Source organism: Gymnogyps californianus, chromosome 1, assembly GCF_018139145.2.
Source record: "Gymnogyps californianus isolate 813 chromosome 1, ASM1813914v2, whole genome shotgun sequence".
Lineage (NCBI taxonomy): Eukaryota > Metazoa > Chordata > Aves > Accipitriformes > Cathartidae > Gymnogyps > Gymnogyps californianus.
Window position 1 is genome coordinate 218,901,388 of NC_059471.1, and position 22,946 is coordinate 218,924,333.

Here is a 22,946-nt window from a genome sequence, read left to right on the forward strand (position 1 = left end):
TTAAAGAATCCTAAGCACTTACAGATCAAACTCTTTGGTACATTGCTTACTAGTGGGAAGCGCACCATTTTGGAATGAGTAGCATGAATCACACTAGTTTGACACTAGATAAACATCTCAAACCAAAATAACTTCCTTTCTGAATGAGTCCAGTGAAGCAAGAAAAGCTCCTAGAGCAGTGATTTCTATTTGACACAATGGCAAGATATACAGGGCTTAGAATAGAATAGAGTAGAATAGAATAGAGTAGAATAGTTCAGTTGGAATGGACCTACAATGATCGTCTAGTCCAACTGCCTGACCACTTCAGGGCTGACCAAAAGTTAAAGCATGTTATTAAGGGCATTGTCCAAATGCCTCTTAAACACTGACAGGCTTGACCACCTCTCTAGGAATCCTGTTCCAGTGTGTGACCACCCTCTTGGTAAAGAACTTTTTCCTAATTTAACACTGTCCCGCACGACATCCTTGTCTCTAAATTGGAGAGACATGGATTTGATGGATGGACCACTCGGTGGATAAGGAGTTGGCTGGATGGTCACACTCAAAGAGTTGCGGTCAATGGCTCGATGTCCAAGTGGACACCTGTGACAAGTGGCATTTCTCAGGGGTCGGTATTGGGACCAGTGCTGTTTAACATCTTTGTCGGCAACAAGGACAGTGGGATTGAGTGCACCCTCAGCAAGTTTGCCGACGACACCAAGCTGCATGGTGCAGTCGACACGTTGGAGGGAAGGGATGCCATCCAGAGGGACCTGGACAGGCTTGAGAGGTGGGCCCGTGTGAACCTCATGAAGTTCAACAAGGCCAAGGGCAAGGTCCTGCACATGGGTTGGAGCAATCCCAAGCACAAACACAGTCTGGGCGAGGAGTGGATTGAGAGCAGACCTGAGGAGAAGGACTTGGGGGTGTTGGTTGATGAGAAGCTCAACATGACCTGGCAATGTGCACTTGCAGCCCAGAAAGCCAACCATATCCTGGGCTGCATCAAAAGAAGCATGGCCAGCAGGTCAAGGGAGGGGATTCTGCCCCTCTACTCCTCTCTGGTGAGACCCCACCTGCAGTACTGCGTTCAGCTCTGGGGCCCCCAACATAAGAAGGACATGGACCTGTTGGAGCAGGTCCAGAGGAGGGCCACAAAGATGATCAGAGGGCTGGAGCACCTCTCCTATGAAGACAGGCTGAGAGAGTTGGGGTTGTTCAGCCTGGAGAAGAGAAGGCTCTGGGCAGACCTTATAGCAGCCTGCCTGTACTTCAAGGGGGCCTACAGGAAAGCCGGAGGGGGACTTTTTACAAGGGCATGTAGTGATAGGACAAGGGGTGATGGCTTTAAACTGAAAGAGGGTAGATTTAGATTAGATGTAAGGAAGCAGTTCTTCACTGTGAGGGTGGTGAGGCACTGGCACAGGTTGCCCAGAGAGGCTGTGGATGCCCCATCCCTGGCAGTGTTCAAGGCCAGGTTGGATGGGGCTTTGAGCAACCTGGTCTAGTGGAAGGTGTCCCTGCCCATAGCAAGGGGGGTTGGACTAGATGATCTTTAAAGGTCTCTTCCAACCCAAACCATTCTGAGATTTTATGATTCTACAATTTTATGATACAGCTGGTCCCTTGCAATTTCAGTGTGCACAAATGGAAAGTCACTGTTCCTGCACTCATGGTCCTCTGACTCAGGGGACCAGGCAGCCCAAGGTCTATCAATATTATTAAAGACTGAGGCAAAAAAAGCATTAAGCACCTCCACTTTTTCTTCATCCCTGTTAGTCAGGTGACCATCTTCAACAAGGATCACTCCAATGTTTTCTTTAGACCTTCTCTTGCTATTAATGTACTTAAAAAAGCCTTTCTAGTTGTCTGACAGAACACTGACCAGTTTCAACTCTGAGATTTGGCCTTTCATGTCTTCTCCCTGCATATGCGAACCATGTCTTTGTAATCTTCCTGTGAAGCCTGACCTCAATTCCAGAGATTGTACAATTCCTTTTTCCTCGAGCCCCATGAGCATTTCCCTGTTCAGCCAAGCTGGTGTTCTGCCCCGCTTGCTTGACTTTTGACACAGTGGAATTGCCTGCTCCTGTGCTTCAAAAAGGTGCTTCTTAAAAACTGACCAGCACTCGACGACTCCTAAGCCCTCAAAAGCAGATTCCCAGGGGACACTGCTAAGTAGCTCCCTGAATAGCTTAAAGTTTGCTCTCTTGAAATCCAGGGTAGCAACTCTGCTGACCTTTTTTCTCATTACACCAAAAATTTTAAACTCAACCATTTCATGCTCACTGTGGCCACGACAGCCACCTACCATCACATCTCCCATGAGCTCTTCTCTATTCACAAACAAGTCTAGGAGGGCGTCTTTCATAGTTGGCTCACTGAGTACTTGTGACAAGAAGTTATCTTCCACAAACCTCAGGAATTTCCCAGTCTTGCTTGTCACAGCAGCATGGAATTCCCAGTTGATGCCTGGGAAGTTGAAATCTCCCATAAGGACAAGGGCTACTGATCCAGAGATTTCTCCTAATTGCCTATAGAATAATTCATCAGTGCTATCATCCTGGCTGGGCGATTGATAGTACACACCCACTATGATATCTGCTTTGTTTTCCATCCCCCTAATCCTCACCCAGAGGCTCTCAACCACAACATCCCTAACTGTAAGGGTTGTACAGTCAAACTTCTCCCTTACGTATAGTACAACTCCTCCACCTTGCCTGCCCTGCCTAGCCCTCCTGAATAGCCTGTAGCACTCCAGTCATGGGACTCATTTCACCAAGTCTCACTAATACCAATGGTACTATAGCTCTGGGAACTGACCAACGCTTCCAGTTCATCCTGTTTGTTTCTCATACTGCATGCGTTGGTGTACAAGCTTTTCAGATGTGCTCCTAAGCCCTCGGTGCTCCCTGGAGCAGCATAAATGCTCCCATTAGCATTGCCACCCTCAGGCGATGCCATGCCAACCCCTGGCTTACCTTCAGCTCTCCTGTTGGTATCCCCTTCCCCCATTGATTCTAGTTTAAAGCCTTCTCAATGAGTCCTGCCAGTTTACAAGAAATGATGCATTTCCCCCATCAGGACAGGTGGATCCTGTCAGGCCCCAGCATACCTTGTGTTTTAAAGACTCTCCCATGGTTATAAAAAACAAAGTTCTAGTGGAGGTGCCTGAGCCAGGTATTGATGTCTTGGGCACGCCTATTTCTTCCCATGTCTCTCCCCATTGCTGGGAGGATTGAGGAAAACAATACCTGTGCTCCTGAATCCTTTAGCATTCTTCCCAGGGCCATGAAATCAATTTTGATCAACTTTGGACTTCTTGTTGCAATATCATTAGTACCCACATGAAAGAGCCAGAGTGGGTAATAGTCCAAAAGCTGTACTAAGCTCATCAGTCTGGTGACATCCCCGATTTGGGTCCCAGGGATGCAGCAAACTTCCCTGAAAAGAGGGTCTGGTCTGCCAATGAGTACCTCCGTTCTGCTCAGGAGGGAGTCACCTATGACCGTAACTCACTGTTTTCTTCTGAGCACTGGTCTTAATACAGCTCTTGTTGTGAGGGGTTGGTTGATCTGACCTTGGTGAGAGTACTTGCATAGGTTCCTCCTCTTCTGTCTCATCATGCGCTTTGTCTACCATACCCAAAGCCTCACACCTATTCTGTAAAGGTAGCTGAGAGGATAAGGAGGGGTTCTTCTTACAGCTCTGTGCAGTAACCTGCTTCCACTCCTCCCTATCGCTTGTAACGCTGCCTTCCTCCTGGCACAAAAACCGATCCTGGACCTGCCTCAGTAGTGGCCATGCTGAATTGGCTTGTGCATACCAGAGACAGCAGAGCACAGCTCCATTGGTCGATCTCCTTCTCAGACTCTATTGCAGATAGATCAAAAAACTAGGCAGGACAGGTCCATCAAACAGAGAAGAAAACAAAAAGTTGAAATGTTTGAAACAGGGAACATCAGCTAAAATGCCACATCTTTCATTAGGTCAAACCACAAAGCTGTTAGGTCAGACTATGATTATCAGATCAGGAGTTCCTTCTGAGGTCTTATTTTATTTATTTATATATTTAATCCAAGCTGTAACTGTTCCATCTGAAGGTATAAAATATTTAAATGTCTCCGAACCAGCAGAAGCTTGTCTTATTTCAGTTCAGGAAAACGTGCATCATGGGCTTTAAGGAAACATACTTTGCTTATAATTCTTGCTCCTATTAAATACAGTGGACACATTATCTACGGTCTTACAACACCCCATTACTAGCTTTTGTTCTAATGGTGGTGGTGGATTGTAGTAGTGAATATGAACAAAGGTACCTGTCTTTGGCTACAGAAAGTTGGAAGGGGACAGTATGTTTTAACTAGTCCCATCCAAGTTAGTAGCATGCTTCCAGCTTGCTGTTGCTAACTCCTGTATCTTTCCTGGGGTTGCACAACTCTAAAGGGTGCAGTGTTCAGTCAAATGTGCCTAAATGCAAAGAAAAGTAAACCCAAGCAGATCATCTTGTTTTATTGGAATTGGTTTCATATTAAAGTGCTATTTCCTTCTTTTGTCATTGCAGCAAAAGCTGAAACAGGCTGAGAGAGGGGTGAGATGGGGGAAAAGGTCATCTCCATAGGCATTCAAATAATATGAAGAAACAGAGCTGCTGCAATCAACATACAAGGAAGTGTACACAAAAGTGACCTACAGTCCCATGGTGGTCTTGTAAAAGGTACGATACAGCAGCACTATACCTTCAAGAGACCTCTGACATTTACATGACAACACTACACAAGTTCCATCTGAAAAATAATCTTTATTATATATACAAGAGCACATGCCCCAGGAAGCTATACGCAAACTATTTGGTCACTGAATTTTATATAGTTGAGGAAGTCCACAAAGATAATCAAGGGTAGTGCACAAATGGATATATAGTGCCAATGTTCTGGACCTGCCAGACATCCAGTTATTTTAGCTACCATGATGAAATCAATCCATCCTCAAACAGGCTTTGTTCACTGGCTAGAGAATCTTGGTTTACTAGCAATATCAAAAGAACTACTACCTCTTTCCCATGGGAAAAACATGACTGTCAATACTCTAGCAAGAGGCAGATACAATCCTTCTGACAAGTACTCTGAACAGAACGACCGCTTGATCTCTGACAGGGAACTCAACTGGAACTATCTTCTTTGCATTCAGCATTCTCCCTTTGGAAGGGGGCAATCTCAATTCCAGGAAATATTCAGGAGTTCTTTAGAAAACACAGCTTTCCATATATCCTATAAGATCAAGTCCATTTGCATCAGTTTGCTTTAGATTCAAACAAGTCCAATGACCAGCACTAGCTTTCTACAACAGGCTTTTCCTAAAGCAGAGGTGCCAGAAGGTTTCAGAACTCTAGTCCCTTCCTCAGCATAGGCGGGACAGTTTATTTCTGGAGCTTCTGCCTTTGATTTGGGCCCACATACCACATTACAGAACCCTTCAACACAGCCTGTACAGGTTTAAGCTTCTGACAAGGGTTCAGTGGACAAGAATGCAGGAGCATAGTTGCTCTCATTTCAAGAGGTATGCAAGCACCTTCCATTGTGAGAGGTGCACAAATGCTATAAACAGCAAGGTTATTAACTTAGAGCTAAAAAGTTTCATGTTTCCTATTCCTTTTCAATAACTAAATTACTGACATTATTTTACAGGCTTGTCAGGGCAGACATATGACTGTTTTTAAATGGAATGCTCAGCAGGTCCAGATATACTAATTTTGGCCCTTTCTTCAACAGGAGATGCAACTGAGCAGGAAATACGATTTTGAAATTCAATTCATGTTCCTTGAAGTGTCCACAACTTCCTTAGGATATGCATTTCAAACAGCACTGAGCCACGGACCACATCTAAGGGATGGAAGAAAGGGAAGAAGCTTCTCTTTCTTATATCTAGCTACAGGGTTTCCCCAACCCAACTCACTGATTCAGTCTAAGAGGGGGAAGATCCTGCAGTTCCTAGAAGTGTTGAAGTACTGCAGCAACTCAGGAATATTTTTCTTATTCCTACCACAGCACAATACTTTATAAAATGAGTGGTGCTACCTCCAGGTACAGGAACAGATGCTGTCCTTGAGGCTTGTAACGTGAGGACCCTGGCTCAGAAAACGTACCACTCATTTAAAAACACTGAAGGAATGGCCGATGTCCTGGAAACAGATCCCAAGCATCAGCACTGGCTGCTGCACACTTAGACAGCAAGCAACCTAGGTGCAAGTTGCTGGGTACAGCTGCCTCTTAAGGGCTGATTTGGAAAAAGAAGGCAGCTGGGTGAAGTGCTACCCTACCGATAGGGAATGCAGGCCCTCATTACACAGAGGGCTGTGGCTCAAGAAAAGGCGGCTGTTCCTGTTCATAGGTGGCCTGTAAAGCACAGAAAGAGCAGGACATGGAGAGCAAGCAGATACATGGCCACTAGCAGAGGCAAGTGGGTCCGGGAACGGAAGAGAGAGCGTAACAGGCGTCGTAGTCCAAGGATATTCCGAGTCTGGAAGAGTAAAAGAGAGACCAGTCAGTACCAGGAATGGATATGTCCCCAGCTGCCTTCACCCAGAGCTCTCCAGACCATGAAGATAAGTTTGTTTAAGCTAATGAGCATGAACCTTCCCAAACCCATTCCACTGCAGATTTGACCTCTAGAGCCAATCCTCAGTGAAATATTCCCCTTCCCCTGCTCTCTGCAGGTTTCCCATGAACCAGCTCTCTCCAATTCTGCTTGAGAAAGGGCAACAGAATGCAGAACATCTCCCTCTTAACATTTGGTCCCTACAAATTTCTAGCCCCTCCGAGTGAAATATAAACAAATGGATCAATGGTACTTTTCTGCTAGAGCCTCGAGCTACTGGGAATCCTGATTCACTCTCTGGCCTAGAAGAAGAAAACTATTATTTATTTGTTGCATTCTTTCACCCTTGCAGCTGAAAGGACTTCTGAAGCTGTTGAACAAACTGCTATGGAGTGACCTTACTCTACAGGGGCTCTTCCAGGAGTCCTCAGACAATGTAACATCTACTGGCAAAGTTCCAGTAAAAAGAAAAAAATGTCTATTCTAGTAACAAACCCCAAGCATGAGCACAGAGTAGCATCCAGTTATGGCTCTTGCCGTAATTCTGCTGATTCTGCTCTTGAGAGCACCACCCCCAAGTCTTGAAGAGACCAGAAGGAAAACTCTTCAGCAGGGCTTCATCCTTAGCAAAACAGGACAGGTGACTGCCATGCTGCCATTCAGTACAGTGAAAAGGCAGCTCTCCACTTCAGCTCCCAGCCTGACTGACACAGGTTTGAAAGACGATGAGTGAGGAAAAACTGAGATGGTTGCTAAACGGAAGGACAGACTCTCCAGACACAGCAGATGCTAGGGCCAGTAAAACGTATACTTCTTATGCGTGAGATTGCACATTGTTTGCACAGACTTTCCCTATTTGCTCACCACTGAGGCCTTGAATATTCCACAAGGAACCCAGGACCACATTTTAGGCACAGACAATGCTGGCCTACATTTTAGTGACCTCTGAAATTTAGTCTGCTTATGCAGACTGTAGCAGAGCCACGATCAGAACAGTATGTGGCTTTTAGTATGGAAAACAGAGCAAGACAAGAGCAGAAACCTACACAAACCCGAACAGATTTAAATACGCCTACAGAAGGATTTAGCTGCTGTAGGTTCACAGTTTTCAGTTCACATTTTCTTGCATCAGCCAGGGCTCACATCATTGACAGCTGTGAATGTAAATTCTTACTTTGCTGAAATTTTTATCCATGGAGTCAATCAGCAAGGAATGCTCATGACCTGGAGTCATATCAATGCTAGCACTTAAGGAAGACGTCCACTCACTTGACTGCAACCTGCCGCAAAAAAACATTAAATTAAATTCAGTTTCTTATGATGCCCCAAAGCAACACTGTAGACAAGCTTAGGAAAGGAGGCATTTCTTCAAAAAGTAATCAACCACTGCAAGCAAGCCATGGCCTCACTTGACAAGAACTGATTTCATTTGTACAGCCGTAGTGCCTCCTGAGCTCAGACTGAGCAGGACTGGGTGATCCAACTAGCAGCAGTCCTCCTTCCTCTACCAGGAGGCTGGTGAAACCGTAACAGAGTAGGCATATTGTGCTCTCTATACAAGTTATACTTGCTCAGTGCCAGCCACTTCCTGTGCCCATAGTCATAGCCATAGTCGGAGAGAAAAGTAAAACTTCCATACTGCATGATGTGCAGATTATCTTTCCTCTCCAGTAGAGTGGACAATTCAGCTGCTGGCAGTGGAGTCGTTTCTTACGTAATTTATATCCCGTCACTTCAAAACTTTTTTTTTTGGTGCTGTTTTTTTCCTTTTGTCTTTCAGGAATTTCAAGCTCTTTAACGTAACTGAGGTCTCTGTTCTACATGGGGGCTTTTAAGTGAAATTTCATAGTGTGTGACTTGAAAGACGCCAGTGCAGATGATTTAACTGTATATTTTAAATTCTGTGAAATTATTTTGGAAGCCAGCTCTGGTTCCAATACTGCTGATTCGTGCTAACTGTTTTCTAGTGACAGATATTCAAGATTGATAACATACTATTAAAGGATGAAATGCAAAAGCAGCACTGTCAAATCTTCGGGCTAACATTAGTTAGTGAAGTGAAATCAGTTGTAGGAGGTTTTCATAGAGTTTAATGCTAGAAGGGGCTACAGTTGTCTGAGTTGTGTAGCAATTACCAGGGAACTTCATCCAGAATTCTTCGATACAGACCATTATTTTTGGCTGAATCAGCATGTGTGTCAGAAGAAAGCCGTTGTTTTCATGTAAAAGACTCCAATAGTGAGGTTTATTTTAACTACCAGGAAATGCGCAGCAGAAGTGCCTACAATCAAGTTATGTGACAAAACCCACTTTTATAGTCAATGAGGAGAAACAGGCATTTCTAACATGTGACTCACTGCATCCTAATCCTAACATCTAGTCTAGGTCAGCCTCCTTTTCTCTGCTGACTATAAAGGCATCTGTCAAGTAACCCGAGATACACAGTGTATTGGGTATAAATGGCAAGGTTTTGGTAACAGGGAGTTGCAAGGGAGAGCTGTGTGGCAGGAGGCCATGAAGTGCCCTGTACCAGTCACAGCTGGTTCCAGCTGGCTTGGCAATGGATGATACCTCGCTGTGTGCCAAAACTACAACCAGAGGAGCATATGGTGCCTCCGCTCAAACATATTTAACAAAGGGTGGTAGCTGCTAGGGGAAGGAGGAAATGAGTAAGAAACAAGGAGCAGAAGAGAGAAATCACTACATACTGACCCCAGCCTCCTACGCTGCCTCACCAAAGGGACTGAGTGTAATGTGCGGTGCAAACAACGGGACTGGATACTAGGAAGGGGGGAGAAGAGGTGTCTAGACTGAAGCTGAGCCTGGGAAAGGCAGGGGGAAGTGTTTTACCTAAGTGTTTAATTGTTTCTCAATACCCAAATTAATTAAAAGTTTATGTTAATTGGCAATACATTAAAATTGAGTGACATTCTTCAAGTCAAGACTGTTTTGCCCATGACAGACAGGTGCTTACTGAGGAGACAAATCCCCTGGAAGTATTAAAACTCCTCTTCTGCCTTCACCCAATTCCCAGTCTCCAAATTATATTTTCCAGTAGTTAATTTAACTCATTGAGAAAGCTGGCATCTCATTTCTAGTCAGAATTTGTCTTAATGTCTAGTCAGTTGTCTCATTCTATCTTTGCCTACAATTGGAGGATAGCCTGAACATCAGGAAACACTTTTTTACTGTAAGGGTGACTGAGCACTGGCACAGGTTGCCCAGGGAGGTTGTGAAGTCTTCATCCTTGGAGATATTCAGAAGCCATCTGGACATGGTCCTGGGCAACTGGCTCTAGGTGGCCCTCCTTGAGCAGGGGCATTGGACCAGATGACCTCCGGAGGTCCCTTCCAACCTCAACCATTCTGTGATAGACATGGTATAGTCGTTTTTATGCCCCCAGTGACATTTGACAGAAGGATGTAATGAACTGCAGATGAACACAGAGCTAGGATCACCACACTTTTATGGTGATACTGCCTGTTTGCTCAGGCTCCCTCACCTCCTGAGCTGATCCTGTGCTGCAGAGAGCGCCTCTTCTACAGCAAGACGACGGTCCCGTTCTTCCTCCAGCTGCTCCTCTAAATACCTCAGATCCTGCTTTGTGCTGCTATGTAAATGTTCTGTTTCAGACAACCTGTCAGAAAATAACCAAGCGTATGCCAAAAAAAGGGCTAATTCATGGACTATTCTGTTTCTATTGTATTCACTGATGCAGTATGTGAACAGACTCCAATTCCCTTCCACTTCACATAGAAGACTTAGTTATCTTTTATTAATATATTTAAATTATTTGGAAAGCAAGAGAGAAGATAAATCTCTTGAAGCTTCTGTGTCACATGAGGAAGGAGTTCCTTGGCTCTGTCATGCGTGGCCCCACTTTCTGAAAATTATTTTGAAAGGGTATGAGGAATCATGTGCTAGATCTTAGTTCCAGAAGGTTACAAGGAATCATGTGCTAGGTCTCAATTCCAGACACTCTCAGGCTAACAGCGTTGAGACCAGGACCACTGATATACTTAAGCTGTTACAGAGGACCCAGCCCATCAAATCAAAGATGCTAGTTTGGCTGGTGATGGTCAACTGGAATTGCTGCTGCATGTTGTCTCTTCATTTTTTTAAGTTCTATCCAAAGAGACAACTAACAACAGCTGTCAAGTGCATGTAACAGTTCCTCCACTTCCAGAAGGTCCTAGTGTGGAACTGAGTTTTTCCAACACTGTGACAGAGAGTAACAGAAATAGGCTCATCACTAGTCCAAAGACCTCCATCAGGACTAACATCCCCACCCCTGTTTTCTCACGCTTTCTTTACCTCAGCTGCAACTCCTGCAGTTCTGGTGTGTAACTGCCTCTCTGAGGCTCATTCTTTTCTTGGGGTGCTCCTGGAGCAGCATCTGTTGCAAACAACTCCTAAAAGCAAGCATGAATGTATGGCAGATAGCACTGAATGAAGAGGACAGAAAGTAGCTACAATGCTGCACAGTTAGTGGAGCCATCTGCAATAAAGCTTTTCCCTCCCTTGCACCAGGAAGACCACCCTTACCATGCCCTTGTCTGCAGACTGCAGCTCCTGGAGCTGCCTCTCAAGCACCAAGCAGCGGTTCAGAACCTCATTGTAGTGCTGATGGCTCTCACAGATGTTCCGACTGCTACCACGCAGCTGGAGAGAGAGGGCATTTTTCTCCTCAAAAACCTGAGATAGCTGAGAAGAGAACACAACTGCTAAGTAAAGAACTCATTTTTTTGTGAAAACAAAATTGCTCTCTGTGTAACTGAGGGTAAGAATTCTATTGAGAACTGCCACACTGCATGTTACTAAGGTCCAAAGACCAGCGATAATCTCCAACAGTAGCTTGTGGCTAAGGTTTCCAGAACAGGAGTCCCAAAACATCAACACGATGTACAGAATAACAGGCTTCCAAAACAAGATTTCTAAAGTGCTGAGATTGACCTAAACCTTTCAGAAATATCAATAATAAATTATGATTTTATATTCTTGCTTTCTCCTTGAATGCCACTCTCTTTCTGAAGATTGCTAAATTCTGAGTCTTCCATTTCAATGTCGGAATTGGACTGCTTGTGATTCTGCACTCAAATACAGAAAGTTTTTCAAGATCGCAGGCAGCACTGAAGATCACAAGCATGCCTTCTGAAGGAGGGACTTCCTTCAGGAGTCTAGAAAGCAGGAGGCTAGAAAGAACTCCCGACAATAGAAATGGTACCTGGAAACAACTTTCTTCACATAATCTCGCTCTCTGGTCCCTGTCTGGCCTCCCTCTCCCTGCGCCCCCCCGCCCCCCCCCCCCCCCCCCCCCCCCCCCCCCGCCCATCCTTCCCCATTGTTCCCCCCAATCTGTCCTCTCTGTCCCCTCTCCCCTTCTCTCTCTCTTTCCTCCTCTCTCACTCTCCTCCTCTGTCCTCTTCCCTCCTCCTTTCTCCCTCTGGTCACTTTAGAGAAAGGGCACAAAAATTCAGTGGCAGAAAAGTTGCTAATTCAGACACTACTGTCACTGATCCTCCTGAATGTGATCTGTATAAGGCCAGGAATATCCCTCTGGTCCATTCAGGTCAGCTGTCCCAGTTGTGATCTCTCTCAGGCTCTTGCCCACCCCCAGCCTACTCACTGCAGGGAGAGCAGAGTGAGAAATGGAGAAGGCCTTAATGCTGTGCAAGCATAGTATTAGCAATAGCTAATACATTGGTGTGTTATCAACACGGCTCTAGTCACAAATCTGTAACACAGCACCCTAGGGGCTGTGTTGTTAACTCCATTCCAGCCAGCTCCAGTACACAGAGCTTTTAACATCATCACCCACAGTATTCACATTTGGAAAATAAGGAGCTATGAACTTGACAAATGAACTGCTACATAGTTAAAAATTGGCTGGACCACTGGACTCAAAGGCAATGATCGATGGCTTGACAGCCAGCAATGAGCACAATACTCCTGGGGCCTGCCTGGGGCACATATTGCTGAACATTGGCAACAATATAAGTTATGACATAGAGTATAGCATCAGCAAATTTGCAGCCAATATTGAGTTTTGGGGAGTGGCTGACATGACAAAGACCAAAACTTCAACCTGGAGGGACCTTGAGAAACTTGAGGATTGGGCCAACAGAAGTCTCAAGTTCAATAAGGGTAAGTGTAAACTTCTGCACGTGAGAAGTTTACTTCTGCACACTGCATCAGTACAGGATGGGAAGAGACTGCCGAGGCAAGAGCTCTACTCTAAAGGACCACGGAGTTACAACAGCTGCCCAGCTGAATACAAGCCAAGAGAACATCCTCGTTGTGAACAAGGCAAACTGTCTCGTGGGCTACATTAGGAGAAGCAAGGCCAGCAGATTGAGGGAAGTTATTACCTGCTCTGTTTGGTACCAATAAGACTGTACCTGGAATACTGGGACTGGTTTTAGGTCACTCATTTTCAGCTGGGGAGGTCCCAGTTCACTGGAGGCTAGCAAATGAGACGCCCATCTACAAGAAGGGCCAGAAGGAGGATCTGGGGAACTACAGGACTGTCGGCCTGACCTCGGTGCCAGGGAAGGTTATGGAGCAGATCATCTTGAGTGCCATCACATGACATGTAGGGGACAACCAGGTGATCAGGCGCAGTCAGCACGGGTTTATGAAAAGCAGGTCCTGCTTGACTAACCTGATCTCCTCCTATGACAAGGTGACCCACTTAGTGGATGAGGGAAAGGCTGTGGATGTTGTCTACCTAGACTTTAGTAAAGCCTTTGACACCGTTTCCCACAGCATTCTCCTGGAGAAACTGGCTGCTCATGGCTTGGACAGGTGTACTGTTTGCTGGGTAAAAAACTGGCTGGATGGCCGAGCCCAAAGAGTTGTGGTGAATGGAGTTAAATCCAGTGGCAGCCGGTCACAAGTGGTGTTCCCCAGGGCTCAGTATTGGGGTCAGCTCTGTTAACTATCTTTATCAATGATCTGGATGAGAGGATCAAATGCACCCTCAGTAAGTTTGCAGATGACACCAAGTTGGGCGGAGCGTTGATCTGCTTGAGGGTAGAAAGGCTCTACAGAGGGATCTGGACAGGCTGGATCCATGGGCCGAGGCCAATTGTATGAGGTTCAACAAGGCTAAGTGCCAGGTCCTGCACTTGGGTCATAACAACCCCACGGAACACCACAGGCTTGGGGGAGAAGGACCTGGGGGTGTTGGTTGACAGCCGGCTGAATATGAGTCGGCAGTATGCCAGGGTGGCCAAGAAGGCCAACAGCATCCTGGCTTGTTTCAGAAATAGCGTGGCCAGCAGGACTAGGGAAGGGATCGTCCCCCTGTACTTGGCACTGGTGAGGCCGCACCTTGAATACTGTGTTCAGTTTTGGGCCCCTCACTACAAGACAGACATTGAGGTGCTGGAGCGTGTCCAAAGAAGAGCAACAAAGCTGGTGAAGGGTCTAGAGAACAAGTCTTATGAGGATCGGCTGAGGGAACTGGGGTTGTTTAGTCTGGATAAAGGGAGGCTGAGGGGAGACCTTATCGCTCTCTACCTGAAAGGAAGTTGTAGCAAGGTGGGTGTCAGTCTCTTTTCCCAAGTAACAAGTGATAAGATGATAGGAAACAGCCTCAAGTTGTGCCAGGGGAAGTTTAGATTTGATATTACAAAAAATTTCTTCACTGAAAGGGTTATCAAGCACTGGGACAGGCTGCCCAGGGAAGTGGTTGAGTCACCATCCCTGGAGGTATTTACAAGACATGTAGATGTGGCGCTTATGGACATGGCTTAGTGGTGGACTTGGCAGTGCTAGGTTAACGGCTGGACTCGGTAATCTTAAGGGTCTTTTCCAACATAAATGATTCTAAAACGGACAGAGAAATAGGACGGAGTCCAGGAAAAGGCTGCTGAGATTGTTGAGGGATTGGAGCAGATGATGCCTGTGAGAGATGGGCTACTTTAGCCTGCTAAAGAGGAGGTTAAAGGGTCATTTTACAATAGCTTAAAATTAAATTAAAGAGAGTAATAAAGTAGACAGAGCCAAACTCTTTTTGATAATGGGTGCCGTAGCCACAGACTGTGGTTTGGAAGAGTCAGACTAGACATTAAGAAAAACATTTGCATTAAAAGTGTAGAGCAACACTGGACAAAGGCCCAGAGAGGTTCTGGAATCTCTAGTCTTTCATCACTCAGCTAGGCAAAGTCATGGCTGACCTGATCTAATGTTGGTGACAGTGCTGCTTTCAGCAGCATAAGGATGTACTAGATCATCTCCAGAAGTCTCTAACTAATATTTCTGATTTTGTGTTACTTCACTAAATGCCCACAAGAACAGAAAGATTCATTCCTGCTCCCTGAGCCCTATTCAAGCCTACCCTCTTCCCCACATTCCTCATCCCGGACTCTGCAAGCAAGTATAAGATATAATTGGTACCTTGCTGTTTAACTGCTGAATTCTGAGCTCTTTTTGGTGCAGTTCTTTCAGACTGTCACTTAGCTGGGCCTGGAGATGCTTTGTCTCTGTTTCTAGGCTCGAGAAGTCCCCTCTCAGAACTTCTGAAGAAATCTGCCAGGGAAAGAACAATGGAAAAATATACTGCACACGTGACAACCCACTCTTGTATTAGTCCTCTCTGTTTAGTATTCCAAGGTCAAAGCCCGACATTATTCGTAGGCCTGGAACTTGATCTGCTCAAGCAAAACAGCAAATGGGGAATAAACAGAAATATCCTAAAAGCCATCTGAAAATCCAAACAATCAGGAGAGATCACTGAGCTTGCACATACAATGGGTCCTTCTCAAAAGTTGTCTTAAAGCTGTCTACAATACAGGAAGGAAAAAAAAAGCGTATGAATGAGAACAAGAAAAACAAACAAAAAACCAAAGCAATATCCATACTGCTCTCATTTAACACAGACTAAAATGTTAGCACTGAAGCATTCTCCTGGGAAGCATCACATGCACATTGTTTTAGCTTTTTCTTCGCCTATATGCATGTGTGTGTCAAAGGGATAATGGGAGATCTTCCTCCTCCTCCACTGACATAAAAGCTTCTCACTGGAACATTACAGATGTGGGCAGGAGAGTTCTTTCCTTGCTCATAATGTAATGGTATTGTACATGCAGCAGGCAACTGTCCTTTCCTAGACCAAGTAAAATACTCAACATATTTCACTCCACTTTTAGGACTGTGATACAGGGGAAAGAAGGCAGAAAGTGCAGTGTTCAATCCTCAGCCTCTCTGGGCTTGAGTCAGGATTGTAGATCCCTGTCACAGTAAAAACAGCAATAAAAATTCAATAGGAAACTTAAAAATTAGAATGTGACATTAAAAGGAGAACTAAACCAGAAGATCTTAGATTCAAACACAGTGCAAGAGGCAATTCTAAAATAGCCAGAAAGACCGACCTGAGAAGTTCCGTACTGCTCAGAAGGACCTAAGGTGCCTAAGAAGCTCTGTTTCTTTCACTGTCTTTCTTGAAACATTAGGAACCATGAACTAATGGAAGAGCACATACGGGTATGCCAGAGTTTTCTAAAGATTTTCAATGGTTCAAGATGCATTGTTGGTATAGTCCTTGGAGGCCACACAACAAAATCTGATACTGCAATCTGTATGAGCTGAATACAAGCAACACATGCTAGGTTGGCTGAATTTCGAGCCTCACATTTCCATGCAATAAAGAATCTGTGTATTTCCACCCACCTTCGTTTGGTAGTGCTCCTCTCCAATTTGAGACTTGCTGAGGGGCAGTCTCATTTCTTGTGTGATCCTTTGTAAATGGCTCAGTTGCTTGTCTTTTTCTGCTATGACCATCAGGTACTGCTCCTTTATGCTGCTGTTCTGCTTTTCCCAGGCCGTCTTCTCTTGTCTGCCCAGTACGACACAAAGGAAATTACCAGGAAGTTACCAGTATCACTTATGATATCCAGGTATCTAGCTCAGAATGAGCTAAGGATGATCCTATTTCCTGTCATTACCCATGCCAGAAAAGAAGTTTTATAACTAAACCAAACCAAAACAACCCACTTAAGTACAGGAACCTTAAAAACAGGTTTAAGGAAGTATTCTGTATTTGGCTCAACACTGCAGATTGTTCAGAGCTCACACTTTTAGTATTCCTGGCCATTGTTTTGATCTTGCTATACAGAGAGTTTTGTCAAGCAAGTCATTGACAATGCCACTTGTCATCATAACATTATCACTGCCTCAGTCAAATACGCACCAGAACCATAGCATTGATCCCAACATGCAAACTTGAGGCCTTAACTTCATTTACATTGCAGAAGCTGGACAGGAAATATATCTCCTTTTCTTTTACCAGGAGATAAATAAAATTTGTAAGCTGCTTCAAACTTTATGAGACCTGGTGTTAGTTTGAGGGTCAGATTGGGGGCAGGGGGAGGGGGAAGGAGCACTACCAGTTTTTATATGACTGTGGACAAAGATAAGCCATATATCTTTCACACAAAAAACCCCACCCCTTTCACTCCAGGTTCAGTCATTCTTAGATGGATCTCTGAAATACCTGAAAGGATTTTTCCCCCATTTTTAGAACAGAGCATATTTGTCTGACTAGTTTTAGTCCAGTTGGAGATGACAATTTACTAGACTTGAATTACAGACGTTTTTAAAAATAGAAGACATAAAGCAAGTGAAACAAAGGATTAGACCGTCATACAAAACGAGTATTTTCTGAACAATGGTATCAGTGGGATAATAAAGGGTGTTCATCATCAGCTTGGAATGGAGAGTTCTGTAATTATATACGTAAGCTCCAATACAAGAAACAGCCTAAGTTTCCTCTCAAACAGATGATATTGGCCACCACTGGATGAAGGAAATAAAAATTAAAAGGTCATTGATCTATTTCACACAGGCATTTCCTTCCAATATGTTGGGCTGTAATCCTTCACCCTAAGTCTGAGGCAAAAGCTGAACAAGGGAAATGTTTGCCCACTCCTGAACAGGGCAAAGTGATTTAGTGACAGCTAACACAGGTAAGGCTGAGGTTCTCAATGCTTTCTTTGCCTTCTGCCCACAATTGCTCTTTGAATGAAAGAAACAGGACATTTGCATCTCTGAGGCAGTGAGAAGACAGACAATTCTCACCTAAGCTGTTGGAGCTCCTGCTGGTAGTAAATACTTTCTTGCTTCAGCTGTTCTTGGAGACGGTGCTGTTTATCTGCATCTTGCTGATATTCCTGCAGTTGTGCTTTTAAGCTAGAATTTTCAGCTGATTCTACCCCGACTAGTATGTATTGCTGCTGCAGATTCTTCAGCTCTCTTACCTTTAGATAAAGGGAAATATCAGTGTGTGACAACTGAGCAAGCAGCTAGGTTTATTACTTATAAGTGTTTAAGAGCATTTCTCACTGTGGCATGTGGAGGAAAAAGTCACATTCAGATGACAGGGAAACTAGAAACTGAATCAGTGATTACAGCAGTCTACTAAAAACTGCTCAGAAAACAACCTCAGAGAATTCTGTTGTTAATGAGAGTAGTGAATATTGAGACCTTCCATGAAGATTTGACATACACTAACAAAAAGACCCTGGACTACAATATTAATTCCCTTATTCAGAGGAAGAAAAAGTGAGACGGAAGGAGCTGGTTAAGAGTAACTCCTGAAGTTGGTATTTACTGTAAACCAGGGAACTGAGGAACTAAAATCCTTTTGATAGTCTACTCAGACTGGAATTAGAAATAAATTACACATCCATCACTGCAATCAGTTTTCAAAGACAAGATGACGTGACTGACTCTGGAGACAGGGAAGTACTTAATGAGTCAGGAGATCCCTTTATTGAGGATCTATCTTAGTATTAGCAGTGCTACGCAGATATGCAAGTTCAACAAAACAGCAGTAGAAAAGACATAAATCTACAAATAACTGAGATATAAAATGGACAAGAAGGAAGATGTGTTTAAGACAATATCACAAAGTCTGTTGTGAATTAACAGAAGGGAATCATAGAATCATAGGATGGTTTGGGTTGGAAGGGACCTTAAAGATCATCTAGTTCCACCCCCCTGCCATGGGCAGGGACACCTTCCACTAGACCAGGTTGCTCAAAGCCCCATCCAACCTGGCCTTGAACACTGCCAGGGATGGGGCATCCACAACCTCTCTGGGCAACCTGTGCCAGTGCCTCACCACCCTCACAGTGAAGAACTGCTTCCTTACATCTAATCTAAATCTCCCTCTTTCAGTTTAAAGCCATCACCCCTTGTCCTATCACTACATGCCCTTGTAAAAAGTCCCTCTCCGGCTTTCCTTTAGGCCCCCTTTAGGTACAGGCAGGCTGCTGGAAGGTCTGCCCAGAGCCTTCTCTTCTCCAGGCTGAACAACCCCAACTCTCTCAGCCTGTCTTCATAGGAGAGGTGCTTGAGCCCTCTGACCATCTTCATGGCCCTCCTCTGCACTTGCTCCAACAGGTCCATGTCCTTCTTATGTTGGGGGCCCCAGAGCTGAATGCAGTACTAAGACAGACTAAGTGAAAACGGAAAATGATTGTAAAAGTCTGTCATCTGATCAGCAACTAGAACTCTGAAACTTGCTGAGCCGCACTGTGCCAGAGACTATACAGACACATTAAGTATGCAAGCAAGGATGTCAAAATGAAGCTGCAATGCCTTGTACCTGTCTTGACAATCAGCTGGCAAGAGGAGAAACAGACCCAAGTCTTTGCTCTAGTCTCTTCTAGAAATCTAAGACAAATCAAATGCACGAGCTTCCACAGATGTGGACTAAGCAGGTGAACAGGGAACCCATATCTTATTTCTCTGATTCCATATTTTAAATCAAACTAACAAGAGAAACCACCCGGCAAAGTTAACAATGAAATCACAGCTTCCATACGTCAGAGAAGATAACACAGGTGGCACATACTAAACCCATGGGATCTGATGGAGCATGCCCACAAGTACTAAGGTCACTGGGAGGCAACTCAATTACCTTTGAAAGGTCATGGTGACTGGGAGAGGTTCCAGAAGACTGGAAGAAAGCAAATGTCATCCCTACCTACAAGAAGGGCAAGGAGGAGGAACTGGGGAACTGCAGGCAGGTCAGCCTCATCTCCATCCCTGGGAAGGTGATGGAGCAATTAATTCTGGAAACCATTTCCAGACATGTGAAAAAACAGGTTGCCCAGAGATGTTGTGGAATATCCACCAAGCGAGATACTTAAAATCCAACTGGACACTGTCTTGGGCAACCTATTCCAGCTGACCTTGTTTGAGCAGGGGGGTTGGACTATAAGATCTCCAGAAGTCCCTTCCAACCTCAACTATGCTGTGATTCTGTGAAGACAATGATCTATGTTTCACATTGCAAATACCAGATCTAAGTGTGCTGAATTTTCAGATCTGAAGATCCAAATCTCCTATAGGGCCTTAAGTAAGAGCAGGAAGAGAGAACAAGGACTTACTACTCTGTCTCTATCATTCTGCAAGGAGGACAGTGCGTTCTTAAGGCTCTGCACTTCTGAAAGAGTGGTGGAAGTGCTCCCTTCTGCTTGTTGCTTCACTTCTTCAATCTTACGTGTTCTGCCCAATTCATTCAGCAGATGGTCTCGCTCATTCTGCAGGCTTGCCATAGCCTTGGAGAAAGATTTGACTTGGTTGGAAGAGCCTTCCAGTTCTGAAGACAAATGGAGAAGCTCATCATCTTTGGCTCTGAGCTTCTGATTAAGTTTCTCAATCTGGGCCAAGAGACCTCTTTCATCAGTGGCTTTCTGCAGTTCTGTCAGCTCAGACCTCACTGTATCTCGGTCCCTGGCAGTGGAATGTTGCTCCTCTTGTAGCTGAACCATCTGTTTCTGAAGATTCTGCACTAGACTCTTTTGTTCCTCTAAGTCTGCAGAGTATTTCTGTTTCAAAACATGAAGCTCTTCATTGGCTTGGTCCCAGCTATCCTGAAGAGAGCTCATGGACTTCCCAAAAGACTGAATTTGAGCTCTGAGATCTTTGTTTTCATCTGTGACTGCAAGAAATTTCTGTTCCATTTCCATCAAGTCCCGTGCCAACTCTGCTACTCTCTCTTCTGCTGTTTCTGTTTCATTCCTCATTATGCCTGCATCATGATGTAGGTGCTTCAATTCCTTTCGAAGCCTGTCCTCAGCCTCTCCCACTCTCTTGGCTGCATCCCTTTGAACACATACTAGTTCCCCCTCAAGTTCTGTTATCCTTTTCTGTGAGAGGGAAAGCTTATGACTCAGTTCTTGTGCCTCTTCCTCTCGGGCCTTCAGTTGTGCTTGACACTCCATGATAGGACCCCCCTCACATAATGCTGTCATCTCACTCTGCACCCGAGACAGAGAGGATGTAAGGGTTTCGATCTCTTGAGACATACTGACTTTATCCTCTCTCAAGGCTTCCATGCACTCCCTGAGATCATCCTGAGTATGCTTGGACTCTTTCAGTTGTGTTTCTATGATTGCCTTCTCCTTTTCCAGAGTTTGGATCCGCTGAAGCTGTGTTTTGAGAAGTTGTTTCTGTTGGGAGTCCTTTATTGAAATCACTTGGTTCAGGTCTTCTCTATACCGCACCAACTCTGCATTCAGCTTGGCATTCTCAGAGTTGAGGTCATCCATCTGGCTATGAAAACTTCTGATTTCTTCCTTGAGCTTATTGTTTTCAGCAGCAGCCTCTTGAATTAGCTGGTCTTTTTCCAAGATTATAACAAGATGACGCTCCTCAAGCTGCTTGTAGTCTCTCAGTATGCGGTCTCTGTCATCTTGCAAAGATGACATGGACTTGGTGAAGGAGTCCAGTTGTGCCTTCTGCTGCTTACTTTCTTCTCTGCTTATCTTCATCTTTTCAGTGAGACGATCAAGGTTGTCAAGAAATTTGTTCTTCTCATTTTCCAAGGCTTTTTTATCTTCTTCCTCCTTACTTAGCCTATGTGCCAACTCCTTCATCTCTTCAGAATGTTGCTGCTGTAATTCAGATAGAGCAGCCATAACTGCTTCTTCCTTGGCAGACAGCAAACTAATGATCTTTTGATCCTTGGCACTAGTTTCTTCATGCAGTTTATTTGTTAGGTCCTTGGAAGCTTGCAGATCAGCCTCAAGCTGTTCACAGCTGAATTTAAAATTCTGGATACTGGTCTCTTGTTGCTTGACCATACTCCGCAGCTCTTCTCTGACCAGTTCACATTTGGTGAAGGAATTCTGTAAGTCAGCAAGCTGGTCTCTCAGGCTGCTGATTTCTGACTCCAGTTTCTGCTGTTCATTCTGAGACTTTCTGTACAGTTCCTGAGACCCTTCAAGCTGAGTCAAAAGCTCCTTTTTTTCCTCCTGCAACATTTCACATGTCTTTTGATGATGCTGAATCTCCTTCCTGGATTCAGACTCCCAGTCTTTCTTGTTGCATTCCAGCCTGAAAACAGAGCAGAGAAAGTCAGTCACAAATCAATGAAGTATCTCACTATCCAAAACGACAGTAATAGTTTTCATTGATTATACTAATTTAGAAAAGCCACAAAATTAGTTTTACTTTAAGAAAGCAAGCTGGAAATATCCAGATGATTAGTTTTCCCTCAATTTAAAATTCAAGGCATCTTTTAAAGGTCTGACTGCACCACTGTCTGAAGGGAGTGGTGCTGGGGGAATATTTTTTAAAAGTTGTCCAGTGAGATAAATCTTTATGTCAATACTGAAAAAATGGAGGAGGTTAAACATTGAATGTTATCACCTCCTTTTCATTAAAATACTTCTCTCATCCACTGTAGCTAACAACAACAACAATCATCAAGGAAATCGCTGTTCTCATATGCTTGATGTTCATTTCATGTTCCAGCATGCAAAGATATAGCATTTTGATCACAAACTTTATAGAACAATTTTACTCATGTAAGAACAGTTTGGTTTTGAATTTGGGAAATTCCCAGATGTACCTTTTGGTATATCTTTCCCTCAAAATCTATTTTGGGATTAAACTGGAATTATGTATCCCAATGCTCTCTTGATCTGCCAAGTTTAATCTCTGAATGCAACAACTCTATGCAAAAGAATCTATTTCAAATTTCAGATTAATAAAGGCTCTAGATAGTACTCAGATGGCTACTGCTTGTCACAGAGAATAGATTTAACACGGGTACCCTAAAGATGAGAAGGAATATTTTACAGTGTTAATCTCCCTGTATCCTTGTGCAGACAACAAGTACATAGTAACTCCCTACAACATAACTCCAAAGCTCTTTTCTATCCAAAAATAAGTGATCCAGCAGATTAGTCTTATGTTTATGGCTTTATTAGGAAGACTAATTCTGCTCTCCATCTTAGGCATTCATTAGTTTTGCCAATCACACATCACATATAGCATATTTACATACTCAAAATTCTTTCTTTCTGGTATACTGCAAAAGGAAAGGGGAATCCTACCTCACCTCTGGCTGC

At 44.2% G+C, this 22,946-nt stretch overlaps 1 protein-coding gene across 1 annotated transcript in view; it reads right to left on the reverse strand.

The window, feature by feature from the left end:
- Positions 1–4,763: 4,763 nt before the first annotated feature.
- The window catches only part of GOLGB1 (golgin B1), a 53,959-nt gene continuing 35,776 nt past the window's right edge, over positions 4,764–22,946 (reverse strand). The window contains exons 16-24 of the mRNA XM_050915480.1: positions 19,977–21,927; positions 17,659–17,837; positions 16,252–16,417; positions 14,980–15,111; positions 11,125–11,283; positions 10,894–10,991; positions 10,082–10,216; positions 7,754–7,859; positions 4,764–6,501 (exon numbers count right to left, since the gene is read on the reverse strand). Coding sequence (XP_050771437.1) covers positions 6,367–6,501; positions 7,754–7,859; positions 10,082–10,216; positions 10,894–10,991; positions 11,125–11,283; positions 14,980–15,111; positions 16,252–16,417; positions 17,659–17,837; positions 19,977–21,927 — 3,061 coding nt within the window. The 3' untranslated portion in view covers positions 4,764–6,366. The remainder of the gene's footprint in view (positions 6,502–7,753; positions 7,860–10,081; positions 10,217–10,893; positions 10,992–11,124; positions 11,284–14,979; positions 15,112–16,251; positions 16,418–17,658; positions 17,838–19,976; positions 21,928–22,946) is intronic.